Below are 17,600 nucleotides of genomic sequence, written 5' to 3'. Positions count from 1 at the left end.
TTTGGCCTGTTGGGCCCGGTTGAACCGGCCCAGACCCGCCTGCCGGTCCCGGGCTTAACGGTCTCGGGCTCACGGGCTATTTGGGTTGGACCGGCCCGCTACGGGCTTATGCACCACTAGGATCCGGGCCCGCTTGAACCGGCCCGTTTGGCTCGGACCACAATAGGCCTTACTTATAAATGGACTGGTAGTTTCCATTGATGATCAAGCATCTCTTAATGCAAAGAACAGGCGGGGCATAGACCTAACCGGCTAACCGTTTAAACAGAAAATGAGTAGTAAAATACATGATTTGGAATGAGCAACCTGTCAACATTAAGAAGCTTCCAAGCATGAAAATGTAATTCATCAAGGCTAGAAAGTTTCATGCTTGACCCACTTTTGTTAACCATTAAACAATGACGATGATAACAACAACAATAACGACTCCAGACCAAACAAATTGGAATCCGATAAATGAATCTGACCACTAGACAACCTCCAAAAATAGAGCATTCCACACGACAATCTTATTCTCTCGAAGGTCTTGTTCTCTATTTCATTCTCGGCACCAAAGCCAACAAGAGAATTAAGGCGCTGCAGAAGAACTTGCAAAAGAACCCAAGATCTGGTTAGTAATATACTAGCTAAGGCATTAACTCTCAATTGCTCATTGATCTTAACCTCGAATACTTTTTTCAATTATACGTTGATAGGTCAATCTTAAAACTTGTAGTCTGCAAAAGACTACTCAAGCTAGATTTAGTCCCCCAAAACAAAAGGTCAAAACACACAATTAAAAATATGAATAGCGTAACACCACAAGACTTGAGACTGATTGCATGTATTTATGGGTCAAAATGGATACCAGTAATTGGCAACAAATACTGAAGTTAAAATTCAATAGCAAAAACGAAAAGACCAAGACACTATGTGGAGATGAAATACGCCAAAATCAAACAGTACAAAAGCCTGCCCAGGACATCTAATGGTTGTTCGTTCAAACAGTCCGTCATAAGAATCAGCAAAAGACTAAAATAGCATCTCACAGCTTGTTGCATTATATGAAACCAATTCTGTTAAATGAAAAATTGAACTTTAAGATGAAATCTCAAGTGCACCACTCTGTTTACATAAGGGATGATCAGATCAACAGATCCACAAGCTTTAAAAAATGTTGATCCAGTCAACAGACCGCATTTGAAAACCACCAATAATGGCTTGTGGTGGATGTATATGATAATTTACAAGATCGGTCGAAATTTATTTTTCTCGCAGTATATGAACCCGCAAGAGGTTCTATTCAATGACATAGCAAAAGAAATTCTACAACTATACAGCATTGGTTTAGATAAAAGACTTTCATAACACTCTGAACAGAGTGAAGCTTTTATGTCCATCTTTTAAGAACATCAAAGGGCTCATCTCATTCTGTAGTCTGTCGAAAACTATGAACAGCTCCAAAAGACAACCCAAATGGATGGCTATTCTTTCATGGCATAATCTTAGCTCCTATAGATTTTTGCCAATCTAAGGGGAAGGTATTATCCTTTGAGTACCCCTAGTTTCTCCAGTGAGGAACGGATCTCGGTACTGCTACATTCCTCTGCCGCTTGAACAACATTAGGGCTGTCGAATGGTAAAACATCGGATAGCGGGTAATTCCTATTACCATGAATTAAGCTGCTTGCACTAGTGCAGAGTCCTTTCATTATTACAGCCTTGCGTAGACCACCGATCAATCCTTCATAATCAGTATCACCACTTTCTCCAACGAAAACCACCAACTTTGACAAGTCCATTCCCCATCGCAGATACAAGTACCTGTAGACAATACTTTCAGTCGTCCAAATATGAAAATTCCAGAGTCTCAAAATATATTACCAGTGGACTAAAGATTTCAGCCTCAGTTTCAGCTTTAATGTTTTATTGCCCTTAAGGACATAAAAGTGATCCCATATTTCCAGAAAGATACAATCCTGTAACTACTCTGCAGTTAGAAATCAATTGAAATACGATCCAGAATCGCAGCAAGGATAGTATAGCACGTGTTTGAGACGGATAACAGAGCTGAAAAGGATATAAATTAGAACCGCTATGTTTGTGGTAAATCATAAAGAGTACTACGTTGTCAACTGGAACAGTAGCAGGAGGGCGGATAGACGTGAAGCATCTTTCGGACCAAGAGAGTGAACATCACAACCAAAGACAATTTAAAGCAAATTTTTAGTAATCATATTTATTATAGACTATGGACTAGCTCTAATTTTGTACCTCATAAAGGGTGACGTTATTTTGACTACGCAAACACGTAAAACCACAAATAAAAACTTGGTAAGCAGAAGAAATCAAAAGGATTGCAGCTCTAAAATTCCTGGCCCCCCATTCTTTTTCACTGGTGCAGGGGTACAAGGCAATTGATAATTGAACTAGCCGGGAGCACACAAAAATGGCACATATAATATATCAACCACTTCCAAGGACCAAGGCACAGGTGGCAAGACCATGTGACCCCACATTTAGATAGCATGCCACTCATATTCAGTGTCTCCCAGAGATATAAGTAAAAGAATATAAGCAAAAATTGATTAATAAATGCATTTCAACAAAATCAATATTTATCGTGTATTCTGAAGAAAGATACACCATAGACATAGCAATTTGAATAGTTGATACTTTAAACAGAACAGTTGGCAGAGATACCCCAGCAACCTTTACGTAGATGGAACTAAAACAGTTACCTGAGTGCTTGGGACCGAGATGCCAGCACAGGAATCACATTAATCCTACTCCCATTTTGACAATAAACAGCGTGACAACGAAGCGCCTGAATTCTCATTAGTTTTCTAAGTTCCTTCGCAGGAGGAACCTGCAAAAGCAATAAGAATCAGTTAAGAGGGTGTAATAAAAAATCCTACTGGTGTACAATTGCGTCATTATATCAGATGTTTGGAGAAAATAGATTCAGATGTTTCGAAGAATATCTGGCGCAAGCCTGAATGCTTGATGTCAGCAGCCAGCTCAAGTGAAAGCAGATTCTCAATACAAAAGTAGGAAAGCTTTTGCAAAAGCATTGAACCGCCCCCAGGGCAGCAGGAGGTGCAGTTAAAGAAGCAAATAAGAAGGGGGGGAAACAACCAAAAATAGGAGAAAAGAAGCCAATTTACCGTCCCAAGCTTGCAGACTTTGAAAGTATAGCAGTAGTCGGCTGAATTGTCCTCATCCTCAACAACAATGTGATCTTCATTTTCACCCTTCTTGTCAATGATAGAAGCGGCCCAACGCACCAAAGTCTTCCTCAACCCTTCACCCCCCCAACGATACTCGATATGCGAGTGGTAGTACAAGTCAACTACAAAAGGATTTTGTTCAGAGTGAAAGGATGAATAATAAAGGTCACCTCCACTATTGCATATGTAAGCATCAAAGTCAGTAGGCTTCATGCCCTCGGAAACCAGGAAAGACTGTACTTCTGATATATTGAAAGATGAGGCCAGGATGAATCCAATGGAACCCTCTGCTCTTTCTTTCTCTACAGCCTCAAATATCTTTCTCACACTTTCAGAGAGTCCTGAGCTAGTATCACAATCCACTGCAATAACAAAAATATGTCTTCTCCTCCTTATTGCTGGGAATTTACCAGCACCAGAATTCTGGTCTCCCTTGTCTGACGACCAAGCTTTTGGTGTGCTCTTAAGTACACCCTTAGACCAGGACAAAACAGCATTCTCTAACTTGCTCTTTCGAACTTCCGGGTCTAATGTATTATCAGCATTTTCTTTATTGTCATTCTTCTCCCCATCTAGTGAAAATCTCAAATTCAAAGATATATCATGGATATCTCTCAAGGAATCACTAGGAGAATCAGTTTCTGAATTTTCATCATCATCATCATCGGTTCTCAGCCACCGCGGTTGCCTAGGTTTGCAGCTAGCTATCCGGGAAAGATATGTTTTACAGTGCTCAGGCCACGAGAAGAGGTGGATATTTTTTAATCCATTTGCCCTGCATTTAGCCCACAAGTGCTTATCAGCAACCAGCTTCAAAAGCGCATCAGCGATTGCCTGCTGATCATGGGGATCCACTAAGAGACCATTGTCAAGAACCTGCAAACCGAGTGAAGATCAATTTGAATCTAATTTGTTAGAATTTTGTCGAACAGAGTGGATGGCATCAAAGACAGCATATGAAATAAAAGCAACAGCATACCCTGTGGATATCAACAGGTCCTCCATTTTTTGTGGCTACCATTGGAAGACCGTAAGCTGCTGCCTGTGCAAGGGAGATAAGTGCATAGGTCAATGGAAAAGACTCACCAACTTATTATGAAGAATAACAAAATCATCAATTAAAGCTCGAATCACTGTGTGAAGAAGAATACCTCAATCAAAGTCAGTCCAAAAGGCTCAATAAAAGCTGGATTAATAAAAACACCCTGTAAAAAGAAATTCAACAAGTATCTCAATATTGTCTATCTGAGCCACTAATTGCTGAAGGGAAGGCAAGCATGCTAACAAAATATCTGATTTCGAGATGGAAAGGCTTCTTATTTGCTCTTTTTTCTGCCGCCACAATGAGATAATCTTATATCTATCTATCCATTTAATTAGATGTGACTTCAGGTGATATGAGAAAGCGTAAGACATGTTACTGTATCAGAGACCCATGCATATATTACTATAAATAGGACGAAAAAGGTGCCAAACATGAGAAAGAGCAAATCATGTTGCTGTATCAGAGAGCCCATGCTCTTATATTTAAGGATATAAGAGGAAGAAGGTGCCAAACAGTCTTCTTCACGTTCTGAACTGGGTCACTAAGTTGAACTAAATTAAGGGCTTTTAGAACTGCACTCAAGTCCCTTGGCCCATAGGACACCCTCAATCTAATTTTGCTTTCCCTGTTGCATTAAGTTGATTCCTATATTTCACGTTGACCAAAAAATTATCAGTTGTCTAAGTGACAAGTAACATCCTCCTGTGGTTTCTCTGGTTTGGTATAATCTACTCGTGCACACTGCACAAAATGAGTAATGATGTGCTAATAAAACGCAAAGTAATTGTTCTATATACCATGAATACTTTCCACATATTACCCTCGGAAAAAGAATAAGAAACACACCACTACATATTGAAAAAATAAAAGCTTGGAACATATTCAACCAAGAAGCATCACACCCTATGAGTCCGATTGATCAAACAACTCAGGGAGTGAGAACTATGCAATTGACATTAAAATGACTGGCAGTACCTTTGTCTTTGCAGCAAGGCGATAGATATCAGGAACATCTGCCTGCTTGTGGTGCTTAGGATAAGCTACTTGACCATAAAGATCATACTTATCTATCATCTTTAAGATTGAAAGGAGGACTGATGAATTTGTGCTAGACATTTCATCGATATTATCTCGATTACCCATTATCAACATCTGCAGAAAAAGAAGAAAGGAAAAGGAGGAACATCAATTGCACTGCTAGCTCAGCTTCCCTTCCCTATAAAGGAAGGCAATTCACCTCATACAACTGGTGTAAACTCAAACTTACAAGATTAGCAAGCTCTCTCAATGGACGACATTCACCAAATGCTTTCACTAAAGTAGTGAGGTTCTTCTTGGGATCAGGCCTAGCAAGGGCGAGTATCATAGGCTTCCTTGGATTAGAAAAGAAGCGCATTATCTAGGAAAAGAAATCACATTAGGAAATTAGCAAGAATAGAAGAATGCAGAAAGCGTGGAAGGTCATTTGAAGGGGCAGAAAAATGACGTCAATGGAAACCTCTGTCCAAATAGGTGGATCCGGGGCTTTTCCATCTTCAGTTCCTTCTGTTTCGCCATCCATGTCACCTTCATGTGGAACAATATGGTGGAACTCCATCCCAGGAGGAATTACCTGCACAAGGATGCTCAGTTTATCAAATGAGGCTCTTGAGAAAGAGAATATATTGCAACAAAAAAATGCAGAAATTGCCAGCCGTTTCAGATGGAGAAAGCTGTGAACCTATTTAACTTGAAGATTTACATCACAAGTTGGAAAGACAGCTTGAAGAAAAGAGATCAAGGCAAGTCACAGTACTCATAAAAATCCTTTTTGCCAAGACATGAATATTGAATAATAAACATATATAACCATTACTAATGCTGCTGAAAGAATCCCAGATTATGAAGGGAAACATTTTCCTTAAAACTAACTTTTTGAACTTGTCGTTATACGTAGTGATATGAATTAATTCCACCTGTATCAAGAATAGCTGATGCTTTATCTATTTCAGAAACCACTGAAAGCAACTGAGAGCTTCACATTCATTGGCTTAGTGACATATCCAACTACAAAGTGAAAGTAGATACTAGCATATTCAAGAGGGGATCCAATACTTACAGCCATGCGAGGCATAAACCTGCCATAACAGCTGACATTGCGCTTGATCCTTGCACGTAATTTACGCTCTAATATTGGATCAAACCCATCATACAAACGCCACTGCTCATCAATCTCCTGTCTTGTACTAGTTATGACAATTTCTGAAGCGTCAAGAGTTAACTCCTCAGCCTCGATTCTCCGCATTATTTTGTAGGTTGAATTTATTTCATCCTTTGATAACCGACCTTGTCGCAATAGTTGATCCAACTTATCTCTACCAAGTGAATGACCAGTGAAAAGCATTGGTACATTTAACGCACCTGACAGAAGAGCGGCTGAGTCACCAGCATCTGCATAATGCCCATGTATGGCAACAGGCCACACAGGATAGCCGTTACCAATTTGCTCTCCCAGAACTTTGGACATTTGAATAATATGGTTAAGAGCACCATCAACAAATTCGGGAATATAAGGCCATAGCTGCTCTTTTGGAATATACTTTTCTCTAGGTCCAAAAGGGATGCGAATAATATAAGCACCACTACTCTCCCCCATCTCAGTCATCATGCCCTCGGTACTTCTTGGTGGCAGCATCTCGGTTGGTTCCCCATAGCTCCAATCTACTTCTGGCGAAGATACTTGTCTAGTAAGCAAGTCAACCCGATATACACCTGGCATCGACCCTAAGGCCCTCGCAAGTTCAACAACATACTTCACCTGAAAAGGGACAAAAATATCATAAAATCTTCTTCTGCCATGGACAACAAACAGCAGGAAAGAGAAAGAAGATGGTCTCTTTCGAATAGAAAAGAGCAGAAAAGATGAACTTGCATAAGCAGAAATCTAATGAGTAGTCACTAGTCAAGAAATATAGTTAAAACACATGGAAATATAATCACCTGACCACCTGTATCAGAATCCCGTCCAAGCTCCATATTCTCACCCCGAATTAAACCATGTAAACTGCAAGAATGTAGTGTTAGTGAGAAGAAGAAAAAACACCTGAATTGAGCTGCTGAATTGCCTTTCTTACACAGGAAATAAAGACTAAGAATTGAAGAATGGTTGCTCAAGGTTTTATAGGGACAAGTCTAATGATGGTATTCCATATTTTCTCTTTAAATGTTGCACAGGAAAATCAAGTAATATTCCACATTCTACTTCATCACATCAAACTACAAAAAAGGTCCTCTCACACCTTATAAGTACGATATAAAGCTTCTTTCCCTTCTGCTGATTAACCCAGGCTTCCATTGTCTCAACAGAACTGATTCTAGGTAAGCGGCCTTTGGTACTTTCGCCGTGAGATGGCATGTCACTGACCATATCCCCTTTCTCTCCCTCAGATAGATCCTCTGACATATCAGCAACTGCCTCTCTGCGACCTTTCTCACGTTCTTGACGGCGTTTTGCCATCCACTGAGCTTGCTCTCCCTCAAGCTACAAAAATACAAGGCTGAAATTTTGAGAAAGTAGGCCATGTCTATGCTTTATAAAACACCACACAAATGGCAACACTTCAACAATTTTGAAATGCACAGGTCTTTGATAGAGTGAATAGACAGTAACATGGGACCACCAGTAACAGAAGAACAGAACATATCACTGACGATATAAACTGGACAAGCTAGCAAGAACGAAAATTAAAACCTAAGGGAAATTTTACGAATTTGAATTAACCAACCTTGCAATGCCTAATCAAATTTCTCTATATAACTTGAGTAATATGAAGACTTTCAAATGAGCAATCATTATCACCAAATTTGATCTCTTGTTTTTTTTAAATTCTGTAAACTTTGTAGCTCATTATTCCCAAACTAATTTTGGAATGAGATGCAGTTGATGGATTGATCTGTGTAACTCATTATATTGACATGTAATATTAAATGCAGGTTGAGATATATAGGTTCGCAAGTATAGTAAGCTTCTAATAAACCGAACAAAGTAGACAGTTATTTTTCCATTAGATAGGGCAAGAGATTGAACACAGAAAACATATAAAACAATGATGAAAATATGTAGTCAAGTATATATAAATGTATCCAATGGTCAATAATATTCGCCTTTACGTTGCTATTTTTTATGGGATGGGGAGGCTGAAAAGTTGAAGTTCATTTCAAGTCCTCAATTTTTGTAATATTAAAATAACAAAAGAATATTAATGTGACAAGTATGTTCAACTTACAATGAAGTGCTCATTAACTTTGGTAATTACATTAGTCTGACTGAAGTAGTGAACAAAATTTATGAAACTGAAATGGATCATCATGATGAAACTTGAGCAAGAGAAGAATACCCAAGATTATGCAGCTACCTAGCAAAGCACAACATTCATTTCATGAACTCAGTTCTATGCTAATAAATAAAATGCATAAATTAGTTTTGAGTTAGAGAACTAAAATGTGGGAGTTAAGGAGGAAATGGATGGCACATATATAAGACTTGCAAACAAAGAGTCGAACTAAAACCATAACAGCACATTGACAGTTTTGCACAGTCCACAGTTCCTGTGTACCCTTTCCTTGCATCATTTGCCTATGAGGAACTAAAAAGGTGACAGATTCGACCTTCCAATTCTTATCCTTCATAATCTAGCAGATATTAATTGCTTTCTCCCCCGACAAGAATTGTCAGCTCAGCTGTGAACTAAAGTTACAAAGGTCAAACAACGATGTGATGAAAATGGTCTCTCACTGCGTAAAGAATTCGATAGTCATCCACATAGCCTAATCATATTATATTCTTCCGTCTTAAAAGTCCAGTCAAAGGTTACATTGTAGAAACGGTGGCTGACTAATATACAAGAGAGAGAGAGAGAGAGAGCATCTAAACACAAAAAAATGCATTGTTGCTACATTTCCTTCCACAAAAAAAATAGTCATATGCTAATATCAAACACAATATAAATTGTGCAGAACATGTAATCTATGTGAAACTGGGTCCATTAACAGCACTGAATTCCCTTTGTTCGTCATTAACAAAGTGTTTTCTTCTTCTTCTTCTTTTCCAATTTTTTGCATTGTTGATATTTGTTTTTGGCTTTAACAGGACAATTCCAACTTCTCCAGTAACTATACAATAAACATGTGAATCAACCGAAAACAAAATAAATTATTTGCTATGTAAAGCTGTAAAACATCACAAAATACATACTTTCCATTGTTCAGCAACACCAAAAAAAATTACTGTATTTGTTACATTAGTACCTTATTAGACTGTTCAATAACTTCTCATTTTACCACTAATGAAAAGCTTTTATAGTCATACAGATTTTATAACCATATGAATGTTTTGAAATGTTAGAACCACAAATTTCAAAAGTCTTTTCCTATTTCACATACATACACAACTCAATTCTCCATTTCAAACACACGCACCAGGAGATTGAGAAAACATCTAACTTTAAATTTCATATTTTGCCCTTAATAAGATGATTTATAGCCACACAAATATCTATAACTTGGTTTAAACAGCAAGTTTCAAAAGTGTATTTTTTCTTAAACTTGCGCCGCAACTAAATTCTCCATTTGAAACACACGCAGACACACACAAACACACACACACACACACACACACACACACACACACACATATATATATATATAGAGAGAGAGACCTGCTTTTTCTGGCGAGCCAAATTCCAAATCCTCCAACACATATTCTCGAGCCTAGTATTCCTCTCTTGCGGACTCCGAGTAGCTTGTGCCTATACTCATCCAGTAAAAATTCACATATCAAACAACAAATCCTCAAAATTCAAGCAACAAAAAAAACACATTGATCAATACATTTAACCAAAAAAAGTAAAATTGAACATACGCGAACCCAAGAGCGATGTAGATCAGTCTCATCGAAGCCAGTAATAACTTCCTCAACGAAGTATCGCGTTGGACTAAACCTCCCTCTCTCTCTTAACAACAACGACGACTTCTTATCCTCGAGCCCGGGACCTACATCCAATATCGCCTCTAAGTAGCTGTTAATCCAATCGTTTCCCGCCATCTCCGCCTCCGTACGCCGTTCTCCGCCGCCGCTCTCCTCCTCCGCCTAAATGAAAATCTGTTAATCTATATATAGAGAGTAACTCTGTGTGTGTGTGTAATGGAGATTGGAGAAGAAAGGATGGTTCTAGATGGAAGGAGTAAGGGGAGGTGGTGCTGAAATGATAAGGACAGTGAGGAGAAAATTTAAGAAAAAGGCATAGATTCTAAACTAGCCAAGAGAATAGGATGCTATTACTATTACTACTAGCAACTAGTAATAACTAATAAGAGTACTAATATATGGGAGATCTTACTTTTTAAATATATGTAAAAAGAGAGTAAAAGTGAGTCAAATTTTATATTTTTATATGAATTGTGTTATGCTCCTATGAACTTTTCATCAAATTTAAATCAAACATATAAACTTTTCTTATATGTAATTACACTAAATAAATTAACTTATAATAATAAATATGTCAAAGTAAATTGTATATCGACTGAGAATTGACCAGTGTAAAATCATTAATATTTGTAAAAACTTGCTTAATCAGATCTATATAATAGATTAATAAAAGTTCTAAATTAGTCGTATGTTTTAAGGCTAACCTTATATGCTACGCAAAATATTATAACCAAAAGAGTTTCTTACAGAAGTATATGATATCGATTGAGAAGTGATGCGAGCTTACCATTGTATTCTTTGAAGCTGTAAAAGAAAAGGCATTGATCAAGGAACCAAAATCGGTAAAAGAGGACAATGTTCTCATACACCATTGATAATAGGCTAAATTGTATAATTTGGCCTATGTTTTAGCTCTAACTTAAAGATGGTTTATTGTTGTAAATGTGTAAATAATGTAAAAATTGGCTTTAATCGTGACTTTAATGTCTCACAGGAGTTCAATAAACAAATGAAGATTTATGATGGTAATCAAGTGAAAAATGGAGTTAAATGACGAAAAGTTGAGCAGCAGCAACCCAACAGAGGAAAACCCCACTAGCGCGGGCTGTGCGCTGGCTTAGCGCGCCCACACTAGTTCAGCAATTTGGGCAGAAAGAAACTCAATAAGCACGGTCTGTGCGCTGGATTAGCGTCCCCGTGCTAGTCTTTTCCGGAAAGGCAAATTATTGAAGGGTAAATTAGGAAATTTGGAAGTAATCCACTCAACTACCATAAAGTAAAAGTTCCATTATGGAGATGAGATCAGATTTTGAAGGGAGAAGTGGAAAAACACTATTCACCCTTGAGAGGAAAGCCATTGAAGACCAATCTTGGAGCTAAGAAAGGAGGGGAAAAAATATCATCTTGGAGCAAGAATTAAAAGAGTTCTTCTAAACTTTCTTCTAGTTGTTTGTTTATATTATGTTTAAGACTTTTATTGTGGAGTTTTGTATGATCATGAGTGGCTAAAACATCCATTGTTCTGGGGTTGTGATTTAGCCATGAATATTTGTTGTTTGAGATTAACTTGATCTTGATTATAATTCATTCATCTATGGTTGTTTCTTCAATTTTATGTTTAATTGCTTAATTGTTTGGCCAGCAGTTGGGTTTTATTTACTATCTATGCTATGCTTGGAAAAGTCATGTTTAGATTATAAAAGAATTGAAGAAAGCATGATCTTAACCCTTAAGGGAGCAGATTTGTGGTTAGGATAGGAATATACCTAATCACCTTGCTTAATTAAATGTTGTGATTTTAATGCGTTCATAATAGATTGATTTCATAGGAATATAGACATTAATCTATTGAGAATAGGTGAGTAGTACTTCGGGAGAAGGCTATGAGAGCATTTATCGACTAATTAACAACCATGAGTGAATTATATGAAAAGGAGAGTTAATTAGAACACAATACGATTGGTGAATTAATCACAACCCTGGAATATTTGTCTCTATTAAATACACAACAATCAACTCGATACTTGATAATTTAGTTGTTACTTAAATTTATAATTAGCATAAATAAACTCTTGAACTCGAACTTGGCTTGACGGAATACCAATATTGGTGTGTTAGTGAGTAGTTGATATAAGTTTCTGTGGGTTCGACACTCGACTTATCATCTTATTACTTGTACGACCACGTATACTTGCGTGTGCGTTTGGGAGCAACAAGTTTTTAAGTATATAACCAAAAGAGTTTCTTATAGAAGTATATGATATCGATTGAGAAGTGATTGTATTCTTTGAAGCTGTAAAAGAAAAGGCGTTGATCAAGGAACCAAAACCGATAAAAGAGGACAATGTTCTCATACACCATCATAAAAAATAATTGAGGTTATGTATATATATAAGGAGTTGGATATTTTTTAGATCGGCATAAACTACTGAGAATAATTGTGTTATGCTCTTATGAACTTTTCATCAAATCTAAATCAAACATATAAACTTTTCTTATGTGTAATTCCTAATTACACTAAATCAACTTTTAACAATAAACATGTCAAAGTAAATTGTATATCGACTGAGAATTGACCTGTGTATTAGAATCATTAATACTTGTAAAACCTTGTTAAATTGTCAGGTCTATATAATAGTTTAAGAAAAGTTCTAAAGTAATTATATTATTCAAGGCTAATCTTTTATGCCACACAAATATTATGTCCTGAAATGTCTCTTCCAGAAGTATATGATATCGACTGAGGAGGGATGCGAGCTTACCATTGTATTCTTCAAAGATGTAAAAGAAAGAACGTTGATCAAAGAACCAAAACCAACAAAAGAGGATAATGTTCTCATACACAATCATAGAAAAACGTTGAGGTTATGTATACATATAAAGAGTTGGATATTTTTTAGATCAATATAAAGTATAAACTATCGAGAATAACTCGTTTTTCTTCTGATTCTAACAATCCACCTTCTAATTTAACTTATCTGTTAAGAACTAACATTAGTAACATTTATTAAAGTAAAATATTATTGTTATTCAAGTAATTTTGTTTTATGTATTTCCTTTATTTTTTATCTAAAGGCGTACAAAAACATAAAATGGATTGTTTTGCTTCATATCACAAAGTAAATAGGTACAATAATTGAATGAGGTGATTGTAAAAAGAATAATTTAATAATGTCAACAAAGCAAGCGGTACAATAATTGAATGAGATGATATAAACAGATTGGATTGAATTCATAGTTCCTTTTATGGAAGAAAAAAACATTTAATTGTAATTAAATTCATCAAATCAAAAGTGAGATTACATGAATTTGGAAAAACAGTAAATAGTGTCCTACAAGAAAGAAAGAAAGAAAGAAAGAGGGGATCCTACTCATATTTAAACAAGTTATAGGTAGTAAAATGTAATTTACAAGACTATTTCTGTTTTCTTTTTCTTATTTCCTGTTTTAGTAATAGGTAAAGACTTTTCAGGAACGGTCCCAAAAAGCTGCAGCTCCCAATCTCGTGGCGTCGAAAAGAACGTACTGCTGTAAATTTTCACCACGTAAGCAAAATGAAATGTCACTTTTCTGACTTTTCAAGAAATTGTGGGCGCAGATAGTGAATTAATAGGAAATTTGGGTCCTTAAAAGCAAAATAAAGTAGTTCTAGATTTTTTAAAGGTATTGTTTGACTTCAAGCTTACAACATGAAAATTAAAGGGGAGGAATAAAAATGGGATTATTCTTGCTATATGCTTTTTTAGATTTACAAAACTTTTGTTTGACAAAGAAGACCTCACTTATTGTGGGTTCCATTTTTAACTAACTTCAAATCAAATTATTGTCCTACTATTTATTATTTTCTCTCTATATATGTACAAGTTTGAGTCGATTTTTTTCTTTAAAATAAACAAATTAATATAGTCATCGATTTAGAATATTAGACAAAATTAACCAATTGATTAAATAGGTTGTTCATCAATTCTATTTTGTGTGTTCTTTTTTATTTTTTGTGGACTTTTTGAAATATGTGAAACTTACTACTACTAGATACATATATCGGTGACTATATGCTGGCATAATATTATCAACTCGTTATCCTTAAAGAATTTATATTTTACCAAAATATTTTATACATATATATGAGTGATTATAATTTTTAGATAAATAATTATGTAATCGATTTGATTTGACTTTTTAATTATTTTTACTTTTAATCAAAATCAAAATCAAATCAATTTTTTTAGATTTTTAAAATTAAAATTTAAAAACAAAAAATAATAATTTTTTCGATTTTTCATTTAGTCCAGTTTTTCGATTTCGGCGAACATCCTATATATTACAACTCAATCCATTATTAATGAAATAGATATCATTTTTTTATATATTTATTATCACATATTTTTCAATTTTATAGTCTTGATTTTTCTCTTTTCTAATTTCCTACCTAAACTCACAAAGTTAATAGCATAAATGTCTAATCCGCTTAATCCATAGCTAATTCATGAAATCTTATATTCAAAATAAACTAGTTTTCTAGTTTAACAAAATCTTGACTTATAATGATACATCATGCATCATCAATCATCTTAACAGACCAAAAAATTATAGTGATTCTATAATTCTTATATATTTGAGTCACGCAAAAAATATTAATTACTTTCGTCGTTCCACTTGATATGATAATATTTTTATTTGAGAGTCAATTTTTTTCTTTTAAAAAAAATTTGTTAAATATTCTTAGAAATAATGTAACGTTTAAGCAAATTAAAATTTATAGTACTTTTATCTAGTATTTAATTATGTAACTTTAATGTTTTTTTATTATAAAATTGATGCATGATTGAGTTCGAAAGTAGAAACTTTGGCGCTCGTACTTGCTCCATTCTTTTTTAAATGCAGGAAATATTATTTCTTCTTTCCTTACACATGGTGTTTACTTGTTATTATTGTAGTAAAAGCACTAGAAAAATGAATGATGAAACTCAAGTATAAATTAGTAGTGGGACATGGTTACTAATAACAAGATTTTTTTTTCATTAATGTTATCTACAAATAAATGACAAAAAAATGGTGAGTAAGTGTAGAATTAAAGGGAAAATTAAAAAATAGTCAGATTTACAAGTAGTTATTCGAAAATAGCCACAATTTTAAAAGTAACTAAAGTTTAGCCACTTTTCATTTAAAGATAAATCTGAACGAAAACACTGTTCAAAATTCGGAAAAATTCCCTAGTATAATATACTGGAGTTCAAGCATAAGTATACTGGAACTCCAGTATAATATACTGGAGTTCTAGTATAAGTGCTCCAATCTCTACAGTATAATATACCGGTGCGGTGTAGTATAATATACCGGAGATTGGAGCATATTATACTGAAACTTTTCGCGTGTTGGAGTTCCAGCATAATATGTTGGAAATTCATACACATGTGCACTGATCTCCAGTATATTATGCTGGAACTTTTCGTGTTGCAGCAAAATAATGGTTATTTTTAATGACTTTGCAAATGATGACTATTTTGAATGACCAGTCCGAAAACTGGCTAGCCTGTGCTATTTTCACAGATTTAAAGGACAAGAAAAGGAAAAGTAAAGCTATGATGTAGAACAAGTAATTTTTTTTGAGATTTTTACACGAATAACCGGTTAGATTCACTATTTTTTTTTTAGTTGGTATACATAAATTATACGTTGATTATATATATGAATTATATATATTATACATCAACCAACTATTTTTAATTTAAACGATCGAATGAACACGAATTGCAACGTCTTAACAAATAATTGTTGATTTTTTTATTTGGTAGAAAAAGAGAAACATAGAAAGTGAATTGAAAGATCAATTCCTAGATGCGAATGGACAAAGCCATGTTCTAGGAATAATGTGTATATTCTCCTCAAAGTGACACATGGACACTTTCCATTGTGTATGATTAAGTAGGACATCCTTTTTAAAATAATTGTTTTAGTACTAAGTGGGCCCACAATAATGTCCTGTCATTATAATAAATAATAAAGTATACTATATGGTAGTGGTTTTTCTGGCACATCTTAAAATTGATTTGTTGAGCTTACGTCCAATCTTAGGTTGCTAAGTGTTTCTTGACCCCAAAAATATATATACATGACACGAAGATAAGGAAGTACAGAATCAACTGATTTGAAAGGCAAGATATAAATATTCTAGTAACTAGTAAAGCACTTTTCCTTAATTTTTAAAAGAATTAATTATATTTATGTTCAAATTCACATAAAAAAAATTAAATATCTTAAATTTTGTATTTTAAATGTTGTCACATAAAATGGAATTGCAGGAGTAACAAATAACATAATGTAATTCCCGGATTTGAAGTTCTCTGAAAAAGTTCTATATGTAATGTATGACCAGAGACAGTGCTAGAGAAGTAAATACAATATCGAGTGAACACAGTAGCTTTTACTTAGATCAAGTATTTGTATTAAAAAAAATTATTAAATATATATATAAATATTTAATTACAAATTCAATAACTAAACGAGTAATAGTTTCAATAATAGTTTCATAACTCATAAATTTCAAATCTTAACTCTGCCTCTAATCTTGACGATAGATAAATTCATCCACTGAATCTAAATTTTTGTTATAGTAGTTTTTTTCATATTATATTAGAGTTAGAGAAATTGCATAATAAGATAAACTTTCAAATTATAAATGGAATCTTTCAAGGAGCACAAACAAATATCATAAAATTATATAGCTTACCTAAACTCCATTATGTAAACAATGTATATCAAAATTGTATATTTATATCCATAATTGAGGCTTTACAGATTTTTTGAGAATTTAAAAGATTTTCAAGAACTCGTATTCTTTTCAAGTGGCACCAAAAATATTATTTTATACTTTGGCAATCTTGTCGTATAAGACTGTTTCATCCTACTTTTTATGAACTTTGACTATTAATTTAAGAGGAAAAATTAATTGAAGAGAACAAACTAAAAAGATGTAAATCTTCAAATGAACTTGGGTCTCTACTGTATTGAAAATCCATAAAACTAAATGGGATATTTACAAATAATTCAAGAAGTTCCACGCAAATTCTTCACTTAAGAGATACACCACTTTAGCCCTTATAGAAGAAACAAGAAGGAGAGATCGAGAGAAATCGTTCCTCCTGATAGACTGCCCGATTTTTATGAAGATCAAATGTATTTTAAGGAGGTCCGCATCATCTTATGTTCGAGAAACACGTTGCTACAGCCCTAGAAGCACAAAGAACAATTCGAAGAGAAGAATCAATGAAACAAATAAAATTATACTCACAATTGATTAGTAAAATTATTCTTTCTTTTAAAAATAAAAAATAAAACTTGACTTTCTACTGAGGATTAATTAATGTGATAATCTGACCCG

The 17,600-nt window shown here is 34.6% G+C and overlaps 1 protein-coding gene across 2 annotated transcripts; it reads right to left on the bottom strand.

Moving 5' to 3' along the window:
• Positions 1-1,058: 1,058 nt before the first annotated feature.
• On the bottom strand, positions 1,059-10,612 carry LOC107761563 (putative sucrose-phosphate synthase). Of its 2 annotated transcripts, none has more exons than XM_075236647.1 (13): positions 10,154-10,612; positions 9,951-10,040; positions 7,533-7,774; positions 7,234-7,297; positions 6,353-7,051; positions 5,753-5,866; positions 5,522-5,653; positions 5,230-5,406; positions 4,361-4,414; positions 4,189-4,251; positions 3,147-4,085; positions 2,698-2,848; positions 1,059-1,870 (listed from the first exon to the last, which is right to left on the bottom strand). In XM_075236647.1, the coding sequence occupies exons 1-12, from the start codon at positions 10,334-10,336 to the stop codon at positions 2,717-2,719; spliced, it is 2,889 nt and encodes a 962-aa protein (XP_075092748.1). In that variant the 5' UTR covers positions 10,337-10,612; the 3' UTR covers positions 1,059-1,870; positions 2,698-2,716. The 2 variants fall into 2 exon arrangements, with proteins under 2 accessions (XP_075092748.1, XP_016435295.1); XM_016579809.2 differs by having other exon boundaries at positions 1,059-1,803; positions 2,721-2,848.
• Positions 10,613-17,600: the final 6,988 nt, after the last annotated feature.

This window comes from Nicotiana tabacum, chromosome 18 (genome assembly GCF_000715075.1).
Source record: "Nicotiana tabacum cultivar K326 chromosome 18, ASM71507v2, whole genome shotgun sequence".
NCBI classification, from domain to species: Eukaryota; Viridiplantae; Streptophyta; class Magnoliopsida; order Solanales; family Solanaceae; genus Nicotiana; species Nicotiana tabacum.
Note: the sequence above shows the minus strand (reverse complement) of the source record. Positions and strands in the feature narration are given on the sequence as shown.